Here is a 10,084-nt window from a genome sequence, read left to right as displayed (position 1 = left end):
TAACAAATCTGACGTTTTGGGCCTCTGAATCCACTAGAAATCACTGGAAGAAATGTGAACTTGGTCCAAGAAACGTTTTGGAAAGAGCAGTGCTGTATTCATATCCAGCCCAATTCTCATCAATCATTAAAAAAGCCTCAATCCTCTCCACTACAAGCCTCTAATCCACTCTGTATATATGACTATATAATATGAAATAAAGTTAGTGCATGTTCAGTAATTTCCTTTAAACTTCATTAACCATCCCAACACAAAACAGTGTTATATTTTTGTGTAATTTATTTGTTTGGTTGATTTAATAAAATAAATTCCATTCTGTTCTGTACCTGTTTACTTTAGAAGTCCTATTATTTAGATCTTTGTTTTCTAAAGCAGTTTTCTGTTGCTTTACTGCTCTCCAGAAGTGCTGTACAGACAGATGAATGACATATTCTCTTCATAGCTGCTCAGAAAAGGGTTTTCCCTTATGTATCTTAGTACTTAAGCAGTGCTTCTTAAACTACTGTACTGTATGTGCAGAGCTGTGAACATGAGCGTTGCTGTGTTTTAATGAGCTTGAACGGGGCATTCATTTTGTGCAGTTTGGGACTTGCTCTGAAAGGATTTAAGAGGCCATTTTACTTCTGCCAATTTTGTAACTCAATGATAATCTCTTTTGCTTAGAGGCTTGTGTGAATACATCACTCTGAAGGGATCAAATGGGACAAAGTGAATGTGGATAACATACTGGATAAAAAGCCTTGAGCAGTGAGGGCGAGAAGAGGGAAATGTTAGTGAAACACGGAAATTGGCTGCCCATACTGCCTCAAAATATAGTCTGTCTCAAGGCCCTGCTGTATTATCCATCAGAGGAACTACAACGTTATGTTATTGTTGGCAGTCCCTGCAGACTGGGAGGGGGCTTTGGTGGATGGAGGAGGGATCAGTAGGACTGCTTTTTCTTTATCTTCCAACGAGTAACTTTGATTTGATGTTTTGCTAAGAAGAGATCACGGTTAAAAAAAAAAAAAAGAGGGAAAATGTACATTTCTTCTAGAATGTTTGGTCTCACACTAAGTGTATGGCTTTATCAAATGAAATAAATTGTATATGAAACAGTGAATCTGTGGTCTTTTTTTTTTTAATTTAGAGACGTGAAAAGGCAAAAGCCACAAGTCTAGACTGAATTTAGACCCTCCTGAACAGTCACTACACTTCTATATCTAAAGGGTTATTGTGGGCGTATGTCAGCTATTATTTAGCTTTTGCCCCGTGCTCTGTGTGTGTCTGTCTGTGTGCATTAAGGAAAAGCGATATTAGGCAGTTGCCTGTGTGTAATAGGTGCTGCCGAAGCTCCACTCTCATTGCTGCTGATGACTAATGGTGCTACTGTCAGCAATGGCAGCAGGATAAATAGCAACAGCACAGTAGGAGATAAAGAGGCGCTGCTCGTGAGCATTAAGCCAGACCAGCTAAAAACAAAACACATGGCCATCTTGTTTCACACTAGAAGGCTCATGCATTCATTATGGAGCAATGAGGCGGGGAGGCTCCGGGTTCTCCCATCAGTGAGGTGGTGTGATAATGGACGTGGCTTCCTGTTTCCTTCATTTAAACATCCCAAGCACCCTGTAAGGCTCCGAGTGATAACAGGTACAATGAGAGATTGGCCACTATCCCTGTCATGAAGTGTTCAATTCCCCCATAGTTCCACAACCTGGTGCACCTAGACAGGATATGGGATGTGTGTGGCAGGGTAGCTCAAATGTTAGTGAGGGCTTCCCCTCATGGGGTACAGTTCTTCCAGCCTTTGCAGTGTTTCCCCCAGAAAAGTTGTTTAGCCCGGTTGCAAGTGTACTTTGACAAGGACCTGGTTCGGATCAGTCACAGACTGATGGCAGCATTAATGTAGAGCCCAATAGCTCTTGGGATTACAGAATCATGGACGAAATCGTGGAAAAAATGAATTTAAAAAGCTGTAAGAGAGATTCCAACGGGGCCCCACATTAAGTCAGTGCTAAAAGCTACCTGGATATTAAAAAAATAACTAACTACATCTAAATTTCCAACCGAGCCAACCCACTGTAACTGTACAAAATCTCTTAAACATACATTACTAATCCCCATGGCTTACTATAGCTACCCCACCATAGTATTCATAGAAACAGGTTGGCCAGTGTAACATTGTTGCTCATTACGTTTTTGGACAACGTTTAAAAAGATTATCAATCTGGCCAGACATTCTAGTTTTTCCAACTGCTACAGACACGTTTTAGTTGGTACCAATAACATATTAGGCTCGATACCTGGTCCTTTCTTTAAGTGCTGAACGTTTAAATTATAACATTAACAATAACATAATTTTTTATGTTAGTTTTTGATGATTATTTTAATTACGAATTTTTGAGGGTCACAAAAAATCTCTTCGTTACCAACAGCCAAATTAATCTGTGTAAAAGTCCCATGCTTTCAGGTTGAATGATTTAAACCAGCAAGGCGGTTCCATGTCAGAAAAAGGCATTTCCTAAGAAAATAAATCTAAAAAAAAGGAATAGCAAACATAAAATTTCCATAGAGTATATGTCAGTGCCTTGACATAAAAAAATGAAATGAAAAACATCAGCCCTGTGACTGCATGTCTCCTAATGTAGAAGACCTGTCAGGAGTGTTCCTGGTTTCTACACCTGCAGCAGTGAACAGCCGTAGAGATGCTTCATTGATATTTTCCCTTTGTACCTTGCTGCTTATCAGAGCTGCATAGGGCATGAAGTTTATCACAACCTTATCTGATGAAGAGGCTTTTTTTGGCACAATTTTAAGATTTTGACATTTAAAGTAAACAGACTTGTTGGAGTCAGTGGTTCAATAAGCAGTCCATGTGAGAAAGGAGGGAATCACATCAATCACTAGTTCATTAGCTGACTGGCTGCTACACTGTTCTCAGCAACCGAGCCAAACTCTTCTCTCAGCAGTTTCAGAACATTGTCCGAGTACTCGTCTCTTGGTCGACACATTCCGCTCAGCTGTACAGGCAGGAGGTCGGGGTGGGGCGGGATGTAGGACGATGGGCAGTGCAGCTCATTTAGAGTAAACCAGAAGGCATCCGGATCCACCTGGATTAAGTGTTGGAAAACGCTGGGGAATGAAAGATACATAGGAACAGGATTACCTATGTGCAATAGCACATGCACAAGTACAAGGATGTAATACACATGCAGATGTTCTGCTAATCCACAGTTGATGGCAGTATTGTGGAAAACATAAGGATTTAAAATATTCAAAACATATTGAAGAGAAGAAAAAAGGAAGTGGATTCAATTATTAGGTCTCAATGATACAATATCTTTGGTTAGAAATACTGCATGTGCACATAACTTTTGTTTTGTTTCTCCACATGGCACCTTCAACATGTAATTGCAGCGTTAAAGTGTTGAACATTGGACTGCTGGAAGTAAAGATGATTTGAACTACCTTATATACTGTTGGGTAATTTAATATATAACATCACAACAGAATATGTTATGGTTTTGTTTGTTTATGTCCTAATCAGTGAAGGTACTATCAACTACAGCAGTCAAATACATGTAGTGAAGTAAAAAGCACAATATATAGCAGGAAATTGAAGGACTTGGATCAGGACTCACCTTACACTGGCCTCTTGCAATCTGATTGGTTGCCTACAGCTCAGGTAGGGCAGGCAGGCCTCGCAAACAGCATCTAGGTCTGTCCCACCTGAGAAAAAAACAAACACAGGACCTTTACTGCATTTCCTCCTCTGTTTAGCCATTTAGAGCACTATTGTAAAATACATACATATTCATCCTTCTCCATAATATCAATATGATATAATACATTTTAGTACAAGAAAAATGTAATCACATCTTAAACAAGTGGCCAATACTAAAATCCACTTCACATACTGTTTCGTAAAATCTACATAATCAAAAGATGTAATCAAAGTTCTCGGCATACAGCGCAGCATGGTGAGACAGTAGATTGGAAAGGGAGGAGGAAGAGAAGATGAAACAAAGGGAAAAAAAGAAGTGGATCATGACTGGACTTTACCTTTTTGCTACAGTAACTCTTAATGAGCTGAGAGAAACTGCTGAGATGGCTGATGAAAGAATTTGCAGCAGGCTGTTTCCACATTTCTGAGTTTCTCACAGCCATTCTTCCCCCTTTGAGGAGTGGATATGTGTGTGTGAGAAAATGGCTACCTTTTCCTTTTATACCACCCTTTATCTTTTTTTCTTCCTGCAGTTGTATGTACACTGAGGGCCAGATGTACTAATACTTTTGTGCCCCTTTCAAGTGTAAAAGCATGGCGAGATGTGCACAAATGGGCAGAACTGAGGTAAAAGAGCAGACTGCCTGTCGCGGGAAATGGAAGATAGCGCTTGTGTTATGCATATGCATTCACCGGAGGGTCAAGGGAATATTGGGAGTTTCCCATAAAGAGATGGGAGGGGAAGTGTAGAGTGCGCTTTAATTATGTATTAATTATGTACGTAGAAAAAAACACACGTGAAAGCGCGCCTCTGTTTTGCCTTGACATTTCTCCACCTCTTGTAAGTAAGTGTAAAAATGGAAGCGGGTTTCCTCGCATATGCCTCCTGGTGAAATGGCAGCAGTAATCCAAGCAACACGGAGACATAGGCCAAGGAGACGAGCTGAAAGGATTTTTGCCGAAAGGGTCCCACTTTTGCAGTGGAGTGAACACAAAATCATTAAGCGTTACAGATTAAGCAGCCATGCAATATTACAGTTACTGAAAGAAATCAAAGATGACAGAACCTCCTACTCAGCGTTCACATTCCATTCCAGCAGTTGTTAAACTCCTCGCTAGATTACAAATATTGGCATCAGAATCATTACAATCACTGCATCAGCAGTGGGAATATCGCAGTCTACACTCAGCCATATCACAGCACAAGTACTTAATGCTTAGCTAAGGTGCAATTTACGGTATAGTGGGCGGAGAAAGGAGCTGATTACCTGATAAACTACAGGTTCGGCAAATACAAATGTAAGCTGAAACATCACAGCGTGCGCTTTCTGCGGGTTGGCCATGGCGTTGATTATGCTACATTCGCAAAAGTACGTACATCTGTCCCTGACTGACCTACATGCCTTGCCTCTTTTTCCCACCTTCTTTATCTGTATCTGTCAGAGGTTTGCCATCAACCGCTCCCTCCATCTACTTGACTTCTTTGCACTCTTTCATCTCCTCTTCCTATCATTTGTTCTCTCTCTCTCTCTCTCCATCCTTCCCAGCAGACATTAAGCGATTCCCTAAGCTGCAAAAAGGGCTCCCTTTCAAGCCTCATTTCAAAACATGTCTCTCTCCCTCTCTGCTTACTCTATTTGCCAATTTAGCCCACACTCGGCTAGAACCAGGCCTGCTCGCTGTGTGTCAAGAATAAAAGCAGCAGTGCACATTTCAGAGTTAAATGGGATTATTTAGCAACCTCTTTTATCCCTTTTCTTACTCCCTTTCTGGTGCTGCACTCGTAGCCTATAGTCTTTTGTGGAATCAAGGTGCTTGGAGGGAAGCAGAGAGAAGTGAGACATACTAAAGAGAAGAGAGCCAGGTGCTGCTAGATTTTGTGGTAAATGAATAAAAGGGTGGAATTGGAACTGAAGCTAGAACTGTGGCTGAAATGTATTATTTTCTCCAGTCAATCTGTGTTTCTGTCTTTCTCTCTCTGTGACTGAGGCTTAGTAATTGGCTTGCCGCAGGCGTCCCAGAGGTAAGCTGTAGCCAAATCGGTATTCACATGAGTAAGGCTGCAGCCGCTGACTGTTTCTCTCCTGCTCTTTCACATTCTCTCCATCTCCTAACCTCTCCCCTTCTGATATGGAGGACAGTGTCAAGTGCCAGGAAGAAAAATCATGTACAGGGATCTTATACGCATTGACTAGACTCTTTCCTTTAATGTGACAGACATAATGTTGCTGCAGTTGTAATCTCTAGGGGTCATGCAATGGATGGAGGTTGCTTTTTCATTAGCTGAAGCTGTACTTTACTAGGCAGCCTCTTTATTTATGATACACCACCAAATCACCAAATGAAGTTGCAAGAGTAAACGTCCTGCATTAAAAATGTTACTTGAGTCAAAGTATGGAAGTATCATCAGTAAGTATTAAAAGCACTCAATGCAGGAAAATCATCACATTTTAGAAAGTGGAAACAAACAAAAAATGTCAAAAAGAGCATTATTAATTGGGAAAAGAGTGAAAGTCAAAGAATTTCAGCTGGACTTGTAGGCTGTTATATAGTTGTGTAGTTTTATTCAAAATTAAACATGTTTTTATATACTACTTGTGTTTTGTGTGCGGAAATGTTAGTTTGTAAAAGGTACTAAAGCTGTCAGATTAATGTAGAGTAAAACGTACAATATTTCTAAGTGTAGTAGAGTAGAAGTTCAAAGTGGCGTTGAAAGAAAAGACTCAAGTACAGTACAATTAATTCAAATTTGTACTTACGTTTTTTTTGCGTAAATGTACTTAATGCACTTTTATCACTTTACCACAGACAGAGGAAGAGCATCCCAACATTGTTGTTGGTGCACCAAAGAAAAATATAAAGATGGACAGAAATACTGAGGAATTACTCAAAAACGTCCCATAAGCATTAAGTACATTTTTAAAAAAAAACGTAAGAATTTTTTTTTCAGTCCTGATTGTTTTTTCTTATTTTGTTTGCAATACAGTGGTAATATCATAGTGCAGACCCAGTGCGACATATCAAACCAAACTGGAAGCTGAATGTGTCATTACCTCCCTGATGGTGTAACTTTGACTGCAGAGATAGGTTTATTTTTTCTCTCTTGTGGGAGCCTGGGAGAGAAAAAACAGGCAAACACCAACAACCAGAGCTGCTGCTTTTCACCGAGTTGACAGAGACTGAAGGGATGTTGAATACTGAATGTTGAATGCCGATCCAGTATACGTGTGTTTTGTGGACATAGAGAAGACCTACAACCGTGTCCTCCAGGGAGCCCTGTGACAGGGTACCGTGGGTGAATGGGGTACCAGGGTCATTCCTATGAGCCATCCCGTCCCATATAACTAGAGGGAGGCCCCAAAATTTTTTTCCTGTTTTCAGTGGGTGTTGGACTCCGCTAGGTTCTGTCACTGACTTTATTTTTGATTTACAGGAGTAGGATCTCAAGGCCTTATTGGAGATATTTTCACCAAAAACTGTGAAAGCTGAAAACATTTGCTTAATTTGTGCACCGGAAACCAAAACAATGGGAAAGGAAATGAGGCTTAAAACGCTCCAAAGGGCTAAGAAAAACCGCAGTTTGATAATGAATGTTTGTCACTATGACTGTTATATAATATTGATTGATGCACCTTTAGTAACATGGTTTGTTGAATGTTTTGAACCTGTAGAATAAGCCCTGAACTGAATTATCTGTCGCAAGCCTGGCACGTTGCCATGGTTACACACATGTTGAGGAAAAGGTAAACAGTGATTTAAATTAAACTAGGATTTTTTTTAGTTGATTTAAATCAGTACTAAAGAGAAACGTGCTAATTGATCTGACTTCATTTGAAGTCAAACAGCCTATGTCACATTTTCTCTATTATTGGAGACGGGAACAGATGGCTTCTCTACTGGTGCACATGATGGCTTTCTCACCTTTTCTCTGCACCTCACTTAGACGCGCAAGAAGTGAAACCACTCTCACTGACAGAAGAGCACTGTGTGGTGAGTGGATGCAAAAGCGTACTGCTGCCAATCCCGCTTGCCTAAGTGAGCATTTATTCCATGATTAAACCAAATAACAGGACATAACGGAAAATAAGGACAAGCCAACATCATTTTTTACACACTGATATGCAGTATATATATATATATATATATATATATATATATATATATATATATATATATATATATATATCTCGTGTACATGAATTAAGTGTGGGATTATTAAGTATTTCCATTCAGATTATTCCTTAACAGTGTCTAAATATTTGTTTGCCTATATTTCTATAAGCAGCTCTCATTATACTTAGTTTAACATTTTTGTTGATGTGTAAGAGTAAGATACAACGTTGTTTTACATTGCCAAAAAATAAAATAGCCATCTCTGTTGAATCTGAAATTAACTGAGATTTCATATTCCCGCACATTTTACCCGCTGCAGGACGAGACTGATTACTGCCATTTACAGTAAAGAGTTGTCTTGTGATGAAAACAGTTCATAATATGCTTCACATAACAGATAAGACCGAGCACACACACCCAAAAGCTGCTGTTTGCACCATAAATGGCATTTTATAAATTAAATTTATTTAAGAAAAATCTATATATTTCTACACGTTTTCCCATTCGTGCCTAATTTGGAATTTGCCAGGCCATGCAGTGCTGACACTATTAACTCTCCCGTTGGACAGGGAGCGCTGCACACAGCCCTGGTACCTCCGGGACACATGGTGTCACCAGCCGCTAACCTTTCATGTGTCAGTGTTGAGCTTCAGTAGGAGGGTGTGTGAGGTTCAAGCTATCACCTAGTTCTGTACCCCACTGTGAAGGTAACCAGACTGCAGATACCACTACTTCAAATCCATTTTTTGCAGTAGTGGATAGAACCATGTCCTCTGTGCCACCCCCTAAAATCATAAAACCAGCCTCTCAGATTTTTGCATGTTTTAAATCTGAATTACATCCATTGTTTTACTTTAAAAACAAGAACAATGAACCCTGAACTGATTTATCGCTGCTGCCCTACCAATCACTTTTTGCATACTCCCTGTGCTTGGGAAGAAGTGATTATTATTACCGCTTAATAAAGACTAAATGATTTCTATCACCGACTGCTACCACTACTTCTTACTGTAGGTGGTCTTCATGCTATTTTCATTAAGTAGTTTGAAAAACCACTTATCCACTCAAACCTGCAGTGCACACATAAGTAAAGACACCACAACAGAGAAGAAAAGAAGTCCCACAGTGCAGTAAGATGCTTTTAGTTCCAGTATAAGTACTGTGCCTTCTTAGAGTTTTATGCAGTGCTCGAAAATTGCAGAAACTTGAACCCAGTATGACTGTGACAGGGACGCCATCACTGCCTAATGAGTTAGACAAGCAGCTCATAATTATAGCGTTGGTAACACACTGGCAGTGAGCCCCCATGCCATTATATATGCATATTTTTAGTTATGATACCAAAGATATGCTAAGCACAAAATATACAACTGTTAAAAAATAAAACATTTAATTTTTCAGTTATTCAATTTACTAAATGTCCTCCTTTGTTGTATTTTCTGGTTTTGCTGATTGATATAACAGTGCTTGTTGCTTGATTGTGGTGGAATGGAGCTTGAGGGAGAACAGTTGCTCACAGCGGTTATCTTGAGTGCAGCTGAATTTAGCAGTATCCTGTTGCCTCAGTTAGCTATAGTTTGTATGTTCAAAGTCATCTTTAATCTTTAAATATGCTGAATTCAAGCACTGCCATCGCCCCTAGGCCTTTTTAATCGTAAAATTCCATTGGAGTATTATTGTGTGATTTTATGTATTAGTGGAAATGGCAAAAACATGTTGCATACTGCAGTGCTTGAGATGTGCTGGAATGTCAACAAAGGAAGGTAAATAAAACAGTACTGGTTGAACATGGGAATAAAAAATATGAAAGTGGGTTGACAGTCGTGAAAACCACTGCCTAATGCCAAATACAAGAGAGTGGAATACACCAAAAATAAACTTTAGGTAAACAGATAGACTGCATCTTAAGTTATCTCAAGCCAATTTTTAAATGTAACACTGGATAATGTCTTTAGGTCTTCAAAAACGAGCAGGGACATTGAGATTGACTAACTCCTGCTATGGTATTTTCACTGTTGTACAAGACTGCTATCTGGTGGTAAAATAAGTCACTGTGTTCTAAATGAGTTCCATAATTTGATACACAAACATAAAATAACCCTTGATCTTCCCATCTCCCTCTCAGAAAGGAAGCGCATGTGTGTATGTATATATATATATATACACACACACACACACACACACACACACAACATACACTCACCGGCCACTTTATTAGGTACACCTGTCCAACTGCTCGTTAACACTTAATTTCTAAGCAGCCAA

The 10,084-nt window shown here is 39.5% G+C and overlaps 1 protein-coding gene across 1 annotated transcript in view; it reads right to left on the bottom strand.

Annotated features, from left to right (window-relative positions):
• Positions 1–2,786: 2,786 nt before the first annotated feature.
• Positions 2,787–10,084, bottom strand: part of tti1 (TELO2 interacting protein 1) — a 20,013-nt gene continuing 12,715 nt past the window's right edge. Inside the window, exons 11-12 of the mRNA XM_034877745.1 lie at positions 3,624–3,766; positions 2,787–3,114 (exon numbers count right to left, since the gene is read on the bottom strand). Coding sequence (XP_034733636.1) covers positions 2,886–3,114; positions 3,624–3,766 — 372 coding nt within the window. The 3' untranslated portion in view covers positions 2,787–2,885. The remainder of the gene's footprint in view (positions 3,115–3,623; positions 3,767–10,084) is intronic.

This window comes from Etheostoma cragini, chromosome 7, assembly GCF_013103735.1.
Source record: "Etheostoma cragini isolate CJK2018 chromosome 7, CSU_Ecrag_1.0, whole genome shotgun sequence".
NCBI lineage: Eukaryota > Metazoa > Chordata > Actinopteri > Perciformes > Percidae > Etheostoma > Etheostoma cragini.
This window is presented reverse-complemented; position numbering and strand designations above follow the sequence as displayed.